Raw genomic sequence first — 20,782 nt, forward strand, 5'->3', positions numbered from 1 at the left:
TTCTGCAAAACATTTTATTGATTAAAAGCAGTTTTCCTTCCTAAAGGAAAAACTCATTTCTAATTTCATGTTTACCCTTACATTGTTTAGGGTTTCAGGGTCATAGTCTTTTTCTTGGTTTTCAAATCACTAGTTCACAACCAAAATGATTTAGTCATGTAGGCTAACTTTTTTTTTTGGCCAAGATATTTTGGCATACATGGGGGACCTGAGAATTTTATTATATGCTTTCCCTAAGTTCTGAGATCAGGAGACTGCATCTATCTTATTTATTGCTACACGGATTGAATTATTTTAAATGACTTAGTAAGAGAAGCCTTGAACCATGTCAGAGGTTAGATGTCCAGTTTCTTTTCTTCTTTTCACATACACAGTTTTCAAGGACTAATAGGAACTGATGTCCAGATTGCTTATTGATTCTTAGCTTTTGGACTAAAATCTGTTACCAGATTTATATATAGGCTTTTCTGATAAACTTCAGAAGACTGAAGAAAGCCAATAATAACTTTTTCTTAGATGAAGTTTGTTGTAAAAAAAAAAAAAAGAGTTGGTTCCATATTATGCATTTTAAGATTCCAGAATTCAACTGTAACACTATTAGGTTTTTTATTTATTTATTTATTTTTAATAAAGGACCACTGAAAATCAAAACATATAGTCCAGGTCATTATTTGTTGCTAAGGTATTTTCAGAAAAATTTTGATACTTAGTTTTCTAAGGTCTCCACACAGACTTTTCCCTCCCTTCCTGCCTCCCTTCCTTTGTCACTGAAAATAAAAGAATCCATTTAGGGTAATTATATCTTTTCCACAGTAATTATTACTTGTTTACTTGTAAGAGTTAAGACTCAGCAAGGGGTTAATAAAGAAGACCGTGAAACTATTAGAAGTAGTTAGTAGAGAGAATTTTTTTAGGCTGTTTACCTTTCAAGTTCATGATTCACTGTTTCTAAGAAAAGTAGCCAAGTAGGGAAAGATGGTATTAGATATCTTTATTCTACTTTCACATTGTAATTATAGGATAATCCAAGGTACTAATGGGCAGCACTTTGCTTATGTACTTTGTACCTCAAGATAATTTTATCTGAAACACCAGATAAAGCTAAATGGCTACCTCTTCTCTGAGGGAAAATAAAACTAGTTTTTTATCTGACAGGTTAAAAAAGCCATGATTGCATGAAAATATAAATATTGTGCACATCTTTTTAAAGAAATTCCTTAAAATTTTGAAATGCTTTGAATTTTGATTTTGTATTTTGAGGGTACCTCAAGTGTAGAATGATCATGCTTTTTGTTTTGTAAAGCACTTTTAGATACTCCATAATGTATCATTAAATATTTTTTCCACAGAGAGAAACGAACACTAAAACAGGAAAATATGAAAGGATGGGAGGAGAAAACACATTTGTTGCTAGAGAAAATAAAAACATAAGATTTATTTTTAAGTACTTTCAATGTATTTGAAGTAATTAAAATCTGCAGTGTCAGAATATGTATTCTTTGTCTTATGAAATTATTTGTAGCATTAAATTTAATTTCTATTAAATTTTTAAATTCTTCTTGTTTTAAATCAAGTCTATATATTTAGATACATTAAACACTAAATATACTCTGCCCTGTTAAAAATTAATATACTGTATACATCTCTTTTAGAAACAAATTTTTATTCATAACTTATTTTCCCAACTGTAATGAACGTGATTATTTGTTAAAGTCTGTGGACCAGGCATGATGCAGGAATCAGCTGTCATTTCAATAAACTAATGCCATCACTTAAGTAGAAGTCAATATCATCTTAGTCAGTAAAGCATTGTAAATGGTCTGATGGGTATATTACTGAACAAATGATCAGATTGTGGAACCTCAGAACTGCCTGGGATTTCTCTTTAAGTGCTTGCCCTTTGTTTAGTCTGCTAAGTAATAAGCCACACTTTTAATTAGAAAAACGTTTTCTAGCTGATTAATACATTTAGCCTACACTTTATTCAATAATAGTTTAAAATAGCTTAAATGTCCTTCAGGGCTTATAAAAAATTGTATAATACTTAACATAAAATAGGACAGTCTTTTCGATTCTTTGTTTAGACAAAAGCATATACAGTAAAGAACTTAATGGAGTTCAGATTATGCATTCTACTATTCATATATTGTTTTTATAGGCCATCTGTATAGGACCGGAAAACATGCAGATAATGTATCCAGCTATATTTGACCAGTTATTGGCATTTGTAGAATTTTCCTGTAAACCTCCACAGTATGGACAGCTAGAAACAAAACACATTGCAAATGCAAAATATAATCAGGTAATTTGCTATAAATTATATTTACTCTGTAAGATTTCATGGCTTATAGTCAGTTCCACTTAAGATGGACTTTGATTATCCCAGAAAATTTTCATTCACAAATAAACTTTCGTATGTATGTTAACAGTTTAAGCTGAAAAGAAACACTATTTGGAAGACCTTTTCTATGTTCTTTTTATTTGTTTGTTTGTTTATTACTTTCTTTGCCCAAGTGGTTCTCCAGAAAGTTTGGCCTTTCATGTTACACTTTCTTTGAAGTTCCTTTCTTTGTGTCCTCATCCCACTATAAAATGGCTTCTAAATCCCTAAATCTAATCTTATCTAAAATAGATATCTTCAATACAAAATGAAGAAATCTGTGTGTACTAAATAAGAAGTCTACTACTGGTGTGAAATTTAGTTGGATTTTACATAAAAGATTTTTATAGCCATAGTTGGCAAATTTTAACTTTGTTTTGGCTTAGGGGAAAAGTAAATTTCTGAATGCATGCACATGCTGATTTTGTTCACCCAACATAAAAATTATAATTTTACATGGTCCAAAACGTAGTTTTAATGTGTATTAACTTTTCTCATTCTATTTGTCTTGCAACACAATGGAATCACAATAGATCCAACTATTTGCACCGGTGAGTTAAATTTCCTAAAATTGTCCTAACCTATTGGCAACAAATAAAGTACATCTTTCCCAGTTTTTGATAGAATGCTCAATGTACTTTTTCTGTTAGTTTTAATTTTTGCCTGGCTGAAAATCATTCTTTCATAAAGTACATATTTCTTTGAAAACTTTGCATGTAATATAATCTGGCTTAAAACCAAGGCCTAAACTTTAAGACAAAGAAGATTTCGCTTTGAAAACAATATGATTTCATTTAATCTCATTTTTATTTTAACTGTGAAAATATTACTTTCTAGGCGGAATGGGTAGCCTTGAATTATGTACCATTTGCTGAAAGGTCTTTAGAAGTAGTTGTGGATTTATACCAAAAAACAGCCTGTCACAAAGCAGTGGTGAATGAGAAAGTACTTCAGAATATTATTAAGGTATTTTTTTTTAATTTCCATACTTTAATAATGTCAGTATTATTGAAATTTCTCTTTAGGTAATAATATATTATCATATATTTAGATAAATGGAAAATATAATTTGTTATTATTTATCGTTACTCTTCTCCAACATTCATGGATATTATTTAGGAAGCCGTTTATTATTATTATTATTATTATTTACTTATTTATTTTTGGCTCTGTTGGGTCTTCGTTTCTGTGCAAGGGCTTTCTCTAGTTGCCCGAGCGGGGGCCACTCTTCATCACGGTGCGCGTGCCTCTCACTATCGCGACCTCTCTTGTTGCGGAGCACAGGCTCCAGACGCGCAGGCTCAGTAGTTGTGGCTCACGGGCCTAGTTGCTCCGCGGCATGTGGGATCCTTCCAGACCAGGTCTTGAACCCGTGTCCCCTGCATTGGCAAGCGGATTCTCAACCACTGCACCACCAGGGAAGCCCAGGAAGCCGTTTTTTTTAAAACGAGAAGGGTTTTTTTAATGAGAAATATTTTAAAGTAAGAGTGCATTAGATTTTTTTATTTTTCTTAAATTTTGCCACATAAGACAATAAGCATCCTGTTTCTTAGGACAGGATGCTCTTTGATTTTGGGGCAAATGAGCCTGAGAGTGTTTCTCATCTGTAAAAGAAGGGTAATACCAATACAAATTTCATGTCTTAGCCATTAAGAGATTCAACTGAGATATGGCATTTAATGATACTTGCCAAATAGTGTTGAATAAAAAGTTAGGTTCCCCCTTCCCTCAGTAGACAAGGAAATAACTAAACTGCCTAGGGGATCTTGGCAAGGATTAACAGAAGTAACATTTGAAGAAGGAGTACCAGCAAAAATGGAGAAGGAGATATAGATCAATTAAGCAATATAAAAGATCATGGTGTATATATATATATTTTTTAATTTTTTAATTTATTTTTTTGGGGGGGCTGCCTTGGGTGTTTGTTGCTGCACGCAGGCCCTCTCCAGTTGCGGCGAGCAGGGGCCACTCCTCATTGCAGCACGCGGGCCTCCCACCATGGTGGCCTCTCTTGTTGTGGAGCACGGGTTCTAGGCACGCAGGCTGCAGAGCGCAGGCTCAGCAGCTGTGGCACACGGGCTTAGCCGCTCAGCGGCACGTGGGATCCCCCCGGGCCAGGGCTCGAACCCGTGTCCCCTGCACTGGCAGGCGGATTCCCAACCACTGCACCACCAGGGAAGCCCCATGGTGTATTTTTAAAGCAGTGTTGAGAAATCCCACTTAGGGAGGTGGCAGGGCCTGGAATAGGTCTGAAAAAGTGGCTATGGGTATTACAAGCCATCATAAGGCATCAGATTTTATTCTTTAACCATTGAAGGTTTGAACATGGAGGAGTGACATGAATCAGTTTGTATTTTTTAAGGAATTAAATAATCAGTTTTCTGTACTCCAGAACACTTCATTGATGCCACTCACTACATTGCATTGTGGTTAATTGGACAAGGCTCTTCCTTCCTCAGAAATTGTGAGCTTTGTGACAGCAAGAACTGAACTTTCCAGTTCCATATACATTTATTGAGTATATAGTATATGCCAATCTCTGTATTAGTTGCTTAAATATTTTAAAAAATAAATGTATAAATCAAATATATTTGCTGTGCTTAACATTCCCTTGACATTGGTAAAATATTAATCTAGTAGTAAACCATACTTTTCATTTATCTAATCTTGAGTTATAACATGTTAATTCAGAGTAGCCAGTGTATAATTTAGTATTCTTTTGTTTGCATATGACACAAATTCAGGCTCTGACTAGCTTTAACAATAAAGGGGCAGGCTTAGTTGGAAGATTCAGAGATGGAGGGCTTTAGGATTGGTTGATCCAGTACTATCAACAAAAACCAAAATTTTTTGCCCTGTTCTGCTTTCCAAGGGGTTGACTGCGTTCTAACTATGTTTCTTCTCATAGTTGTAGGCTAATAAAGGGATTATATGTCAGTAGCAGAGGTGTGTGTGTGTGTGTGTGTGTGTGTGTGTGTGTGTGTGTGTTTGTGTTTATCAGATTCTTCTTAAGTTACTAAAATTAAGTGAATCGGCTTTAGTCCCATGCCCAGTCTTGAACCAGTGATTAAGGCCAGAGAAATGGAGTAGATTGATTGGCTTAATAAACTAATCATCTCTTTACCCTAATTTCCAACTGGATGTGGGGAGAGGAAAGAGATAAATAGATTCTGGGTAGGCTAATTATCTGTTAGTGGAGGCCCATTTCATGCTAATATGTAATGGTTCACATGTTCACTGTGTGAGTATTCAGTAATCATTTGTGTGGAGGATGATGAAATCAGGTTTTATGTTCACTCCGTAACATTAAAATATGAAAATGTATCTCTTCTACTCTTTATCTTTCTCAGACTAGAATTTTTATATAATAGTTGAATTTTCAGTCTAATGCTCATTATCACACGGTATGCTGAAACTATTTATTGATGGTGCTCTGGGATAACTCACTGTGATAGTTTGGTCAGTCTAGTCTTCTAGTTGTTGGATAGAACTATGACCAGAGAAATTCATTCTGAACCACTGAATTAGTTCTTTAATGATTAACAGCAACCTGTCTCAGAAGTTGACCAATTAAAAAGTAAGTCTCAATATTTTAGTCACTAGACATAGTTCAGATGCTGTGCTGTGTCCTCAAGGGTTAAAGATAAAAACCAAGTTCTTGAATTATCAACTTTTCTCAAATATTTGGAAAAGGAAAAAAATACATTAAAATGTCAGTGTAGAATATAAAATTCAAAGAATTTTAAAGATAAAGTATAAGATTTCAAAGTAATGATACTCCAGGCCATGTTTACCTAACCATTAGTGAAAACATATAAGCAATATTGATCTCTCTTGGATGGGAGAAGCCCCATCAGTCAAATTATTTTCTGCCAGGAGAACTATGGCAGAATGCTCTAATTTTATACCGTCAAGTTGGAGAAGCTGCAAAATTGTAAGTTTCTTACTCCTAACTTTTCAGAAAACATCCCTATTTTTTATGATGCGAAACCAAGGTTCAAAAAGGTTATTATTCAATCCTTATTCAGGGTCATTGTTTATAAAATGGACATAGGACTTAAAAATATATCTTTCTAGGGAATTCCCTGGCGGTCCCGTGGTTAGTACTCTGCGCTTTCAGTGCTGAGGGTGCGGGTTCTATCCCTGGTTGGGGAGCTAGGATCCCATACGCCTCAGGGTGTGGCCAAAAAAAAAAAAAGTACATCTTTCTAGGCAGTATGATTTGAGGACCATGTCTGAGAATTGGTCTTCCTAGAAAATAACATCCTATTTAAAATGAAAATACCTATGTTATTATTTTTTGCTCTCAGCTATAGTTTTTTTTTAAGTAATTAAAGCTGTGTGTGTTTGTCTTAAACTGTCTTTATTTTCACAGACTCTTAGGGTTCCTCTCAGTTTGAAGTATTCCTGCCCTTCTGAAAGCACATGGAAACTAGCAGTATCTTCTCTACTCAAAGTTCTTTCTATTGGGCTACCTGTTGCCCGGCAGCATGCTTCTTCTGGAAAATTTGACAGTATGTGGCCAGAACTAGCCAACACTTTTGAAGACTTTCTCTTTACTAAAAGGTCAGCTTATTCATTTTTACAGTTAAGACAGTCTTTCAAGAAGTACACATTATACCTGTAATTGCTCTAAAAACAGTATTTCTCATTATTCATTAACAAAGTAATTGACTCTTAAGATTGCTAGATTGTATACAAAGAAGAAGTGGATGGGGCATTTATCCACTGGGTACATTGTCTGTGAGCAGTGGAGATTTTTGCTCTTTACAGTGTTTTGGTTGTAAGACAAGGGTCTATGTATAAGGTCACATGAATGCATCATAATTAAGGAACCATGGTTTTAATTTGATGAAGTTAAGAAATCCATTTTAAAAATCTGATGCCCATTTAGCATTACAAGAGAAAAACAACTTCAGAAAATGAGGTTTTTTTTAGAATAAATAAGATCATTGGTAATAATGAACAGCTCTTTAAGATGTTTAAGTTTTGCAAAGAGGAATGGAATTTTCATTGTATACTCTCCAACTGAGGGTGTATCTTAAGGATGCTATTTTGACCCCTCACCGAATGAGAATAGGGTAATTAGAATACGGAATTTTTTGAATGAGGAGTCTGCTGCAGTCTCTCTAGAGCTATACTATCTAATACAGCAGTCACTAGCTACAATTAACTTAAATTTTTAATTAACTAAGTCACATTAATAATTCAGTTCTTCATTCTCACTAGCCACGTTTCAACATTGCCATGTGTGGCTAGTGGTTGCTCTAGTGGGCACTGCAGATCATTGAACATTCCCATCATCACAGGAAGTTCTGTTTGGCAGCACTAATCTCCAATGTGCCATTTTACTAAAGATGGACTTACCAGTAATAGCTGTGATAGGTAGGTAGTCTTCAGTACTCCTACAATCTAATTTTCCTTTGTGCTATAGTGGTGAAATTCTATGATAACAAAAATTTTTCTATATTTTTTATCCATTAATCATTTTTTTAAACTGTAGAATGATGAATGTGTCATGCACTGCTATTTAATCATTAAAAATTGTTAGTTTGAAAGCATTTAAATTATAAATTTCATATATTTGAAGAAAAACCTACATTGGCATATTGATAATGATCAGATGAGTTTACAACAGAATGATTTAACTGAAGAGTTTCTATCTTTTTAATGTGGTTTAGTTATTAAGTAAAGAGAAGTTGTAGAGTGCAGAAGGTTAACTTACGTTTTTCTCCATAAAGGCTTATCTGATATTTCAGAATTGGAAGTAATGACATATGATCGTAATTTCTGTTTCCATAACTGGTCAGACTTTGTTTTGCTTTCTTATATATTTCTCAACTCTAGAAATCTTACTAATACCAATGCAAGCATATTCTTTGTATTGAATATATGCAGGAAAATCATAGTGACTCACAAAGCATATCTAAGCAAATTCTGTTTCCATTTTTAAAATAACCCTGGGTATTTGAGTTCCTTTGTGGACTCTGTTGCCTAAGTCACTACGTTAATTTGTATGAAGCAAACAGATTTAGAAATTTAAACTTTTCTCTTTCTCAATTATCTGTCTGTATATGCATGTTGCCCTATTAATAAGTTGAATGAGCTTAGTTTTTTTGAAATGAGTAAAACTTCTTTAAGAATTTCTTTTCCTATGACTGAGTCTTTCCACCATCTTTCTTATTCTCAAGTTTCTTATTGAACATTCTTCATTTTCCAAGCTTTGTTCTTATTTTATTAAATTCAGTTTCTTAAGTACTATCTTTGTGTACAGGAAAGTAGGTAGAGAAACAAAGGCCTAATAATAGGTAATTAACATTTTATGTAATTTTTATATTCATGCAGTTGTAGTATAATTTCATTATAGTATTTTGCCTGTTGTAGGCCCTACTTACATTAAAGGTTTGAGTATATTGAGTATGTTGAAAAATCACACAGTTTAAGAAACAGTTAACATAGAGGATAAGGGCACTGACTCAGGAGCCAGATTACGTGGATTCAAATCCCAACTGTACAACTTTGTAACTGTGATATTTTGTACAAGCTATTTATCTTTCAGTGACTCATTTTCCTCATCTGCTAAATAGGAATAGTAATGCTACCTAACTCATAGGGTTATTGTGAGGATTAAATCATTTAAATGAATGCTTAGAATAGTTCCTGGAATGTAAGTGCTTCTATTAAAATGCTTGCTCCTACTATTATCCTCATAATCATTATTTCTTTCACTTAAGAGAAACTGACATTATCCACATCCTTTACCGTGAAACAGCTGTATTTTAAACTAAAAACTTAAAGACCAAAACTCTAAGTAACTGGGACTAGGAAATTTACCACTAAATTTGGTTTTTTTTTAAATGGCTAGAAAAAAAATAAAGGTACTAAATTCTGGTACTAAGTAACACAGAATCAGTGTTCTAAGTTGTGGTTATTCTAGTTACACATTTAAGCCTTCTACTACATGAAGTAATAGAAAGATACCCTGTATTGAGAGTCAGGAGACCTGTGGCCTACTCTTGACTCTGCCACCTACTTTCTGTTCACCTTGAACTGGTCGTTTCCTCTAAGTTGGCATCATTGTCCTTAATTGTAAGACTAAATTAATTGATTTGACTAGTTGTAAAAGTCCACAATTATTTTATGTATTTTGACTTAATGTTTTAATCAGTGTTTTTAATTGAATAGTTTACATGGATAAAGCCAATTTAGTTTTTATTTCATAGTCCAAAAGTAACTTAAGGCTCAAAGTGAAAGGCTTTATTAGTTAGTTGATGATAAAAATGCAGTGCTCACTAAGAGAACTTAAAAACCATGTACATTTTCAGAGTTTCATGAGAAGATATTGCCTTTGTTTTTGTTTTCCAAATAATTGATTACTTTGGAAAATCACAAACTTAGATTTTAAATTTTATTTTATGGCACATATACACAATGTTCTATAATTGAAATCTATCAGTAGTAGTATTTGAACAGTAGGAAGAGTGTTTGGAATAGCATGACTTAGGTTTTTAGATAATATGAATATTTGAGTATCTTTTATATTGGAACATTTAAAAGTTTTTTAATCTAATTACTGATACTTAAAGACTGTGTGAATAACCATACCTTTCTCTGTGATGTTTCCCAACTGTTTATGGTCTTCAAGCTGCTTTCATACGGTAACAGTAACGGTACAGTAACAAAGAAAACAAATAAAACCAAAATCAACTAGAAGAAACAAGAGGCTTTGGACATCACTGAGGACTATCATAAGTGAATGAATTGTTTAAATGAGTGAAAGAAAAACAATTAAAAATGAGAAACATAAGGACTGTAACCTGGTGGACACTTAAAGTCTGTTAGGAATTCATTCAGCCACCCTTTGAGTACCAAAACATGGTACTTGTCCTCTAGAAGACACGTGGGCTAGTAGGAATTCATACAATTAATAGTCTGTTGACCTTCAGTTAAAAATCACTAAGTACTACCCAAAAGAATTGAAATGAAACGTGTTCACACAAAAACTTGTACACTAATGTTTATAGCAGCATTATAACAGCCCCCAAATGAAAACAATCCAAATGTTCACCTGATGAATGGATAAATTAAATGTGATATATACATCCATACAGTGGAATATTCAGCCATAAAAAGGAATGAAATACTGATGCGTGTTACAACATAGATGAATCTTGAAAACATTATGCTAAGTAAAAGAACCCAGACACAAAAGGCCATATATGATCTCATTTATGTAATATATCCAGAATAGGCAAATCAGTAGAGATAGAAAATAGATTAATGGTTATTAGAGTTGGGAGGAGGGTAGAATGGGGAGTGACTACTAATGGATAGAGTTTCTTTTGGAGGTGATGAAAATGTTCTAGAAGTAAAAGAGGTGACCATTGCACAACTTTGTGAATATACTAAAAAGCTGAATTATGCAATTTAAAAGGGTGAATTTTATGGTGTATGAATTATATCTCAAAAAATAATTTTAATGTAGCATTCAGAGAGAACTGATGAAAAATACACATAATACTTTATCAGTTTGAAGCTTCTTTTCTTTCAAATAAAGATTCATGAAAAAAAAATTTTTTTAATTACTAACTACTGTACTCCTCAAGCTTAGAGACTATACGGAACTTATATGGCCCATTTGTACCTGTTATAATTTATAGGTAAATTCTGTTAATCATCTGTGTTTTTAAAAGCTCAACCAATGTTTTTTGATACGCTCACAGTATCTAGAAAGGATACTAACTATAAATTAAAATAAACATTAGTGTGAGTTCTGATATCAGAATATTCAACCTGTGCACAATTGAATAAATTCCTGATTTTATTGATCATTAGGATTAGGAGGAATGAACCTTTCAGCTTTGTATGCTACTCTCTTCCCTCATTATAAGATATTTTAAAACTACAGTTCAGGGGCTTCCCTGGTGGTGCAGTGGTTAAGAATCCGCCTGCCAATGCAGGGGACACAGGTTTGAGCCCTGGTCCAGGAAGATTCCACAGGCCGCAGAGCAACTAAGCCTGTGCGCCACAACTACTGAGCCTGTGCTCTAGAGCCCGCGAGCCACAACTACTGAAGCTTGTGCCCCTAGAGCCTGTGCTCCGCAACCAGAGAAGCCACTGAAATGAGAAGCCCTCGCACTGCAATGAAGAGTAGCCCCCCTCGCCACAACTAGAGAAAGCCCACGTGCTGCACCAAAGACCCAATGCAGCCAAAAATGAACAAATAAATAAATGAAATCTATTAAAAAAATTAGAAATCTCAAAAAAAAATAAGGTTCAGTGTTTCTGATATGTGATCCCAATAATATTACTACTGTATGTTCCTGATAAGTCTTTTTTTAATTAGTACAATAGTTAGCCAATTGGTATTTGTCTTTGTGTGTGTGTGTATTTTAATACCTGTGATTAGATAAACCATATAATACCAAATACAGCAAAAATAGCTCTAGATACAAAACTCTATACTGTATCTGTAAATCTAAATATGACAATACTATTTTTACTTTATAACTTTTATAAAAGAGAAGAACTTAGGCTCAAATATCATATAAATCTAGGTTCAGATTGTGGCCTCATTTATTTACGATGTGTTCTTGGTCATATTACTAGCCATTCGAAGCTTCAGTTTCCTCTTCTGTCAATTACTTGATAATACATGTGGTTACTGTGGAACATAGGAGATAATGTAAATAAAGCTCTTAATACAGTGTCTGGCTCTCTAATTTTTGCTGTCATTATTATTGTTATAATCATTACCATCCTATTCTCAGCTGTTTTTAAGTGCTTGATATTTCATTGTTTCATAAGTTTAATAGAACTATACTGCTCATTCTTATTCAGAGCCATAGGGTCTAGAATTAGCTTTGGTTCCCTCGGAACTGTTGATTTATTCTGATCTTGTTGGAATACTGTTCTGTTTTAGAAAGTCTGAATCAGTCCACTTCTTTCCAGATGTTCTCTATCTTTTACTGCAAAGATATTTAGTATATTGTATTTATTACAAATTAATCATCAGTGGGCTGTTGCTGAGTGAATAATTCAACTTCTTGACCAAGGCTCTTTTAACTCTCTCTGAAATCACTGGCAATATAAGTAAATTCCGTTTTTGTCACAGTGGTAATTTTTGCTGTAACTCCAGATGATAGTATCTTTACTTTTCTTTGTTTTTCATTCATAGTATTAAAAGAAGTTTTGCTCTACAGATTTTATTTAGTTCAAGATTGGACTAATTATTTTTGTAGCTAGAATTTCATGTTTGTAATTAATTTAGTCATTTATACTAATTAATTAAAATACTGTTCTTTAAAATAACTGATAATGTTCTAACTTGGGTGAGAAAATATATTTTTTTGATACTCGGATTCTGTTTATTTATTTTATGTTTGTATTTTAAGGAAATATTTTACCTTTAAAAATCAAGTCTTTTATTTATTTATTTTTTAGCATACCTCCAGATAACCTCTCTATTCAAGAATTTCAAAGAAATGAAAGTATTGATGTTGAGGTGAGGAAGCTATTTAAAACATTTTCTTGTGACCGTTTATGAAAACCAAATAGTAGAAATGTTGAAACTGTAAAATTGCTAAAAAAAAAAAAAAGTAAAGTGATAGGTTGAGCTTGAACCTAAAAGCATTAAAACACAAAGGTTAAAGTTTAATTTTTAAAGCACTGACATTTAAAAAATTAATTTCTTATATTTGTTAGCTTTGTGCTGTGTGTGTGTTGTCCAGGTACTTAGTTGTGTCCATTTAATAATTTTAAAAAGCAGTTGATTTAGTAAAATAAATCCATCAGTCAGTGAGCATGTATTTGAGAGCTTACTTTATAGTTTGACAAATGAGATGTTTGTATTTAAATTAATCAATAAGTTGCTCAGATTTTTCTGTTTTTAACCAGATGTAGAAGCAAATAATGAATGTTTTTTTAAAGAATATATTTTGCTGATTATAACTGGAATTTAAAGAAGTAGTTTTTGGTTATGGATTTTTTTTGTTGGGGGGGGGTTATTTTTTCCCTTTAAGCGGGATAAGGGAACTTTTAAATAAAGCAAATCAAATAAATTACATAGAAAACATAGGCATCATATAGATATATAGATGCAAAATATTGCCTTTTGTCCCATTGCTATATTAACTCTTGCAAACTCTTCTTCAAACTTTTCCTCTTTCTCTTCAAAAGGCAAAATAACACATTGTATGTTAGAAATAAGCTATTTAACAAAAGTGAATATAACTTTACTTCTTAATGGCTCATTTTTATGGTTCTAAAAGGAGATTTAAATCATGTTCTTAATACTGTTTTAGATATTTTATTCTAACATGGATACATTTCATATGCTGATTTTTTTCTCCAGAGCACTCTTTGCATTTATCATGTTGCAGATCAAAATTTATTGAAGTTGTTGTAGAGTTAACAGTTTATAGTATTGACTATTTCATAATAAAGTTATTTACTAAGACAGATGAGGGAAACAGACTAATTATCCTGCATATTAACATTAAAATGGTTGTATACTTCTATTAAGAAAGATTCTTTAGCTGATTTTCTTTTAAAATAAAATTTAAATTTTACTCTAGAAATTATCATTTGAGTTAGTCTCTTTCAAGGAAAAAAATACCTTTGAATTTGCATCTTTTGTTTTAGGTAGTTCAGCTTATCAGCACTGAGATACTACCTTATGCCAATTTTATTCCTAAGGAATTTGTTGGTCAGATAATGACTATGCTTAATAAGGGATCAATACATTCTCAGTCATCTTCATTTACAGGTATGTTATTTCAATGATTATTTTTTTTTAATGTTAATAAGTATTGAAGCACTTTTGAAGAAGCTGACTTCTACTAGAAATGTTCACTCCTACAACTGTGGTAAATGTAAACGGGAGAATGGTTAAGAATGTGATATAGAACATTAAGCTTTATGAGGGGAAAACATGGTAAATATTCTGTGATGAATTAAGTTGCAAAGCACTTATGGAATCCACCTAAATCATTGCTGGCTGACATAAATCACCAGGTTTGTGAAGTCAAGGATTGTTGGGAGGTAATGAATGTGTATTCTGCCACTTGGTAGTTGGTTAAGTGTCAGTTTTGTCATCTGTAAAATAAAGATATTAATACCAACTTCCCAGGACTATAAATTGCAGAGTTAGTCCATTAAAAAAAAAATCCTTAACATTTGTTAAGGGAACTAAGATTTAGTGAATGACCACAATGTGCAGGGTATTATGCTAGAATATTAATGTCATTCCTCACAACATTTCTGTGAGAATAGGTTCTACTGTATTACAGAGGGAAAATGGGTTTAGAAAGGTTGAAAAAAATTGCCCACAGTCTTTAGGCTGGAGACCAAAGTTCATCCTTAAAAAGAACCACATGCTTCTTTTGATGTACCATATTGGGTTATTTCTTTTTTTTAAACCTATGCTCAAGTGTTAAATGTAATCGTGGCACCATAATGTGATTTTTTTTGGTGAGATAATTTAAAAGTTCTAAATTTGTGCCATGCATATCCTTAGTCCCCAGAATTTACTGGAGCTGTGACTAAATTCTACTAAACTGTGGTAAACACTTTAAAGAGCATTTCTATGTACAGTTTGACCACTAGATACTGCTTACTTCACAAACTGGTTCTTTTTCCTAGCCCAGACAGTTTTTAAAATTAATCTGGTAAAGTACAGGTTTGAAAACATTAGAACCTCAGAGAAAAAATTTTGAAGTCCATTTATCTTAATTTAGTCAACTTTTTATTAAGAATATTTAAAAATTATAGATAAATTTTTTATAAAATATATTTTAAGAACCATGTTTATAATTATATGTAAATATTCTAAGCTAACTAAGGATTACCAAGTTACCATGTATACTTTTTCTAGCAGTTTTCTGATGATACCTCTTGCCATTTATAATATTAAATGTACCAAGATAAAGAAGGTACATGTATGTTCTTCCAATGACTTGACCATTGGACACAAATTTCTCAGCTTTAACTTGGACTTTTCTTTAAACATATACATACAAAGTCTTTCTTGCTAATAAACAAGACCAAGCTATAAACACAGAGGTTCCAGTGATTATTTTGGTCCCCTGCTCTTAAGTATGATCTGACAGCCACAGCTCCCATACGTTTGAGGAGATCTTCCAACACAAGAGAAAGAACAAAACAAATGAAGAGAGGGTAAAAGAAACTGGCAGGAAAGAGATAAAATGCAGAGCCATAGAAAACATTTATTTTAAAAAATATATAATTAGGTTGCTTAAGGAGGTAAAAGATTTTACATTTATGAAACAAGAAGAATGCTATTAAAATGGAACAATCAGAACACAAAAGAGCTCAAAGAAGCTAAAAATATGATAGCTGAAATATGTTCAGTGAAGGGTTGGAAGAAAACATTAAGGAAATATAACCCAGAAGTAGAGCAAAGTCAAACAAGTGGACAGTATGGGAAGAAAGAAATAAAGTGGATCCGAGGGATCTAACATCTGACAATAGGTCTTCCAGAAAGAGAGAATAGAGAAAAGCTAGGAGAGGAAATTATCAAAGAAACAAACTGAAGATATAAATCTGCAGATTAAAAGTGGTCTCTCAGTACCCAGAATAGTGAAATAAAAAAGACTCACAATAAGATATGTCATCATGAAATACCAGAATAATACAAATAAAGAGAAGATGCTAAAAGATTTCAAAAAGAAAAGAAAAAAGTTCAAACACAAAAGAGTTGTATCAAAAGGACATTGCAATTCTCAGCAACACTGGATGCTCAGAGACATTGAGGCTGTGGTTTCAGAGTCATAAATGGAAAAGATTTTTAACATGGAGTTTTATACCTAGGCCCACTGTTAGCCAAGTGAGGAGTGTAGAATGGTAATTCTCAAATGTCAGTGTGCATTATCCTCACCTGGAGTGAAGTCATTGCTGGGCTGTAACCCCAGAGTTTCTGATTCAGTAGGTCTGGGGTGAGGCATGAGATTTTGCATTTCTAACAAGTTCTCTGGTGGTGCTGATGCTGCTAGGAACCACACTTTGAGTACCACAGTAAAATGACATTTTCAGAAATGTAAGGTCTCAAAATTTTTACTTCCCATTCACTTTCTCAGGTACTACAGAATATGCCCTGTGAAAACAAAAGAGTAAATCAAGAAAAGGGAAAGCATGAGGTCTAGAAAGTAAGATATAACACAAGAGAGAAAAAAACAACTCACAGGATGAGGCCAAAGACTAGTTCCAGGATATAACTGGACAGTATGTCCAGAGAGCAGCTAGTCCAGACTGGAGCAGAGGTCAGGGTCCAGGGAAGATGTTGCCAAGAGAAAAAAAGAAAGAAAGAAACAGACAGACAAACGGATTATTCCAAGTTTGACCACGTGGAAGTTTATTGAGAGGTACTCTTGTGCTGTTGAAGTGTATAAAAAGACCAAGACAAGAAAAAATGTTGAAATGATGAGAGTGGATAGTCTTGCCTTGTTTTTTGACCTTACAAGGAGGAAAACTGTTTCTCTCTCTCTCTACGTGTGTGTGTGTGCGTGTGTGTGTGTGGTATAAGTTTTTCATAGATGCTCTTTATCAGTTAAGGAATTTCCTTCTATTCCTAGTTTGCTAAGAATTGTGTCATTAAGGTGTATTTATTTAACCTTGTATTAACCATCAAACATTGTTAATTCTACAGAAGCAGAGATTGATATTCGTTTGAGAGAAGAATTTTCTAAAATGTGTTTTGAAACACTGCTCCAGTTTTCCTTCAGTAATAAAGTCACAACACCTCAAGAAGGCTACATCTCACGAATGGCACTCTCAGTGCTTCTAAAGAGGTCTCAAGATGTACTACATCGTTATATAGAGGATGAAAGATTAAGTGGTAAATGCCCTCTTCCAAGGTATATGTATATATGTACTTTTTTAATTAAAGAAGGAAATACACTGTCATAGTTATTAATAACTTTAAAAAGCTCTGGAAATCAAGTATTTTCATAAGTGATCTGAACTTAACCTGAGGCTGTTTATAATTTTATTTATCCCATACAGTGTAAATATTCATAAGTTTTGCTGCAGACATATTACTGTGTTTTATTATGGGGTGCTTTTTCATACTGCTCATGGAGGTTAAGTAATATATGGTATATATACCAAATTACTTATTTTGATTCGAAAAATATTGAATTCTAAAATATATCTTCTCAAGGATTTCTGGGTAAGGACTTGTGGGTCTGTATGAATACATGATCGTGAATCTCTCTAGAGAGAAGATAATAGATAAATCATACTTTATGAACTTCCTAGTTTGTTTTACAGTCATTTCTAGGTTTCTCTGTAAGTCATCTAGCCATATCTTAGATCTTCTTTTCATCTAATTTGCTTAATTAAGCCCTTGTACCTAAACTGATTTGCTTCTCATGTAGTCAAGCCATGCCAGTTGAAGGGGATCTAGGTCTTTCTGCTAAGCCAGGGCTAATCAAAGTTGGGATATATATCAGAATTCATCAAAAAATACAATCATGAATTGAAGTCATGTTGCCAATCTATTTTTTAATGTGTAAGTTAGAGGTTAAGGCAAAGCAAATGAAGCAAACAGAAAATAATATTGGAAGACAAAGTTATCAAAGTCAAGGAAGAGTTAGGAAAATCATTTCAGGTCCCATCTCATAAGGCAGTAAATCAGTAACCCTAAGTCTTTGTTTACATTCTTATTTACTTAGAATAAATCTCCAGAGTTGGGATTGACCTGTCAAAAGATATAGACATTTTAAAAGGTTTTGATATATATTAAAAATTGACGATGTGAGAGAGTGGCAGGGACATATACACACTACCAAATGTAAATTAGATAGCTAGTGGGAAGCTACAGCATAGCACAGGGAGTTCACCTCTGTACTTAGTGACCACCTAGAGGGGTGGGATAGGGAGGGTGGGAGGGAGGGTGACAAAAGAGGGAAGAGTTATGGGAACATATGTATATGTATAACTGATTCACTTTGTTGTAAAAGAGAAACTAACACACTATTGTAAAACAGTTATACTCAAATAAAGATGTAAAAAAAAAAAAAAAAAAAAAATTGCTTGTTAGAGACTTCTATCAGTTTATGTTCTCCCAGGAGTATATGACTGTCTTTTCCCTCAATTTTTAGCAGTTTAAAATTATTTGCCATTTTATCACTTATTTTATCTTTTTAAAAATTTGATGAATGAAGAAATAGCCACATAGCAGTTTGCTTTTTTTAAGTTTTCTATTTTTAATTACCATTGCTTATTTGCCATTTGTATTTCTACTTTTAGCGTCCACTGTATTTTGAATTTCTAGAACATAAATTATACCTCCTTGTGGATTTTATACAAAAACATTCCAAAGACAGATGTTAGTAATTTGGTTATTGTCATGATTGAAAATTGATTTATTAAAATTGACCTCTGAAGCATACTTGGAAAAGCAGTAATGGAGTTGCCTTGATTGGAATATTTTTATTGGAGTATAAGATATTATTTGATTTCAGAAAGCAGCTTTCCTTCAGTTTTTGTGTTTTAAGTGTTTATTGCTTTAAATTGAGTCTTATTTATAGTTGTTATATTGTATTATCCTATGTTTGATGCAGTATTATTGCATTATTTTCTAAAAAGCTACTCTGCAACACAATAAAATACTTGTATACTTACAAAGGGAGGCTTGAAATAGTACCCTGTCATAGTATTAGGAAAATCTTATCTGTTGAGTGATAACGCAAATTCATACCAGGAGTAGGGTGTGGGGGAATACTGTAGAGCAGAAGAGATATATTTCTGCAAGTAGAAAGAAAGAAAGAAAAACTACTCTTGTTGGTCCTTTAATCCAAGTTTATTCTTCATTGCTAATGTCTCCAAACAGTGTCACCTTGGGGTTGATTTTGAGCATATTTCTTATTAGTTGTTTTAGAAAGTTAAATAAGTACTATTGTGATTTTAAAGATACTTTTAACAGCATGATAAAATATGTGAAGGGGGTAATAGTCATCTTTATTTCCCTTTAAGCTTTGGCAAATTTCTTTTAGTACTAATAAGTTAAAAAAAACTGCTGTAGAAGTTTTAAAAGCACACCTTGTACAGTGTTTTAATTTGAATGCCTTACTAATAAATTTAGATTTGCATGAGTAGATTGCCTCCCCCGTTTTAATGTTGATAACTTAGAATAACTATAAATCTTAACTGCACACTGAAGTACATGTTAATGAAGTGATTTTCTTTTATAAGAATTTAAAACTAATATTAACTTTGCATTGTTTTGTGTTCAGTGTTTTCCAAACTATGTCTATTTGTATAACTTAGTACAAAACACACATGGCGTATCTTAAAATCTTGATGGAAATAATTTCCCATCTTTTTTTTAGGCAACAAGTAACAGAAATCATATTTGTCTTAAAAGCAGTCAGTACTCTCATTGATTCACTTAAGAAAACTCAGCCTGAGAATGGTAAGTGCTTGGAAACTCAGTTATTCTAAATTTATAACATTTATGTTCTATTTGTGTTGTATTTTTGTACTACTATTAAGTTAACTGAGTTTTAGGAACATAACAGCTATAAGACTCTCCAGGCCTTATGACAACAAAGCAGCAAGTCCATTAGGATGTCAATTAAGTAAAATTACCTTGTAATGTTTTCTTTATTTTAAGCAAATTTTGCTGACTTTTTTCCCCCCGCTTTGAGATGTAGTTGACATACAACCGTGTATAAGTTGAAGGTATACAACTTGTTGATTTGATACCCTTTTATATTGCAATATGTTTACCATGGAAGTGTTAGCTAACACCTCCATCATGTCACACAATTACCATTCCTTTTCTGTGCTGAGAACATTTTAAGATCTACTCTCTTAGCAACTTGCAAGTATATAACAGTATTATTAACTGTAATCACCATGCTGTATATTAAATTCCTGGAATTTATTCATCTTATACCTGGAAGTTTGTACCCTTTGACCAACGTTTACCCATTTTCCTGACCCTCCCAGAATTGGCAACCACCATTCTACCCTCTGTTTCTAGGAGTTCAGCGTTTTTAGATTCCACATATAAGCGATATCATAATATAGTATTTGTCTTTCTCTATGTGACATTTCACTTAACATAATGCCCTCAGGTCCATCCCATTGTCTCAAAAAGCAGGATTTTCTTCTTTCTCATGGATGAATAATATTTTGTTGTGTGTGTGTTTACAAATATATATAAATATACATATACACATGTATCATTATCCATTCATCCATTGATGGACACTTAGGTTGTTTCTATGTCTTGGCTATTGTGAGTAATACTACAGTGAACATGGGGGTGTGGTTATCTCTTTGAGATCCTGTTTCCTTTTTCTTTGGACATATGCTTAGAAGTGGAGTTGCTGGATCATATGGTAGTTCTATTTTTAATTTTTTGAGGAAACTCTA

At 33.0% G+C, this 20,782-nt stretch overlaps 1 protein-coding gene across 7 annotated transcripts in view; it reads left to right on the plus strand.

The window, feature by feature from the left end:
- The window catches only part of MON2 (MON2 homolog, regulator of endosome-to-Golgi trafficking), a 124,005-nt gene that overhangs the window by 88,230 nt on the left and 14,993 nt on the right, over positions 1–20,782 (plus strand). For 4 of the 7 annotated variants that reach the window (XM_059082199.2, XM_067009680.1, XM_067009681.1 and 1 more), the window contains 8 exons: positions 2,159–2,302; positions 2,914–2,931; positions 3,218–3,346; positions 6,756–6,946; positions 12,824–12,884; positions 14,024–14,147; positions 17,046–17,253; positions 19,732–19,814. In XM_059082199.2, coding sequence (XP_058938182.1) covers positions 2,159–2,302; positions 2,914–2,931; positions 3,218–3,346; positions 6,756–6,946; positions 12,824–12,884; positions 14,024–14,147; positions 17,046–17,253; positions 19,732–19,814 — 958 coding nt within the window. Of the gene's footprint in view, positions 1–2,158; positions 2,303–2,913; positions 2,932–3,217; positions 3,347–6,755; positions 6,947–7,609; positions 7,766–12,823; positions 12,885–14,023; positions 14,148–17,045; positions 17,254–19,731; positions 19,815–20,782 lie in introns of those variants that run through there. The other 3 variants (XM_059082200.2, XM_067009682.1, XR_010835833.1) reach the window with 2 other exon arrangements.

Source organism: Kogia breviceps, chromosome 12 (genome assembly GCF_026419965.1).
Source record: "Kogia breviceps isolate mKogBre1 chromosome 12, mKogBre1 haplotype 1, whole genome shotgun sequence".
In the NCBI taxonomy this organism is placed as follows: Eukaryota; Metazoa; Chordata; class Mammalia; order Artiodactyla; family Physeteridae; genus Kogia; species Kogia breviceps.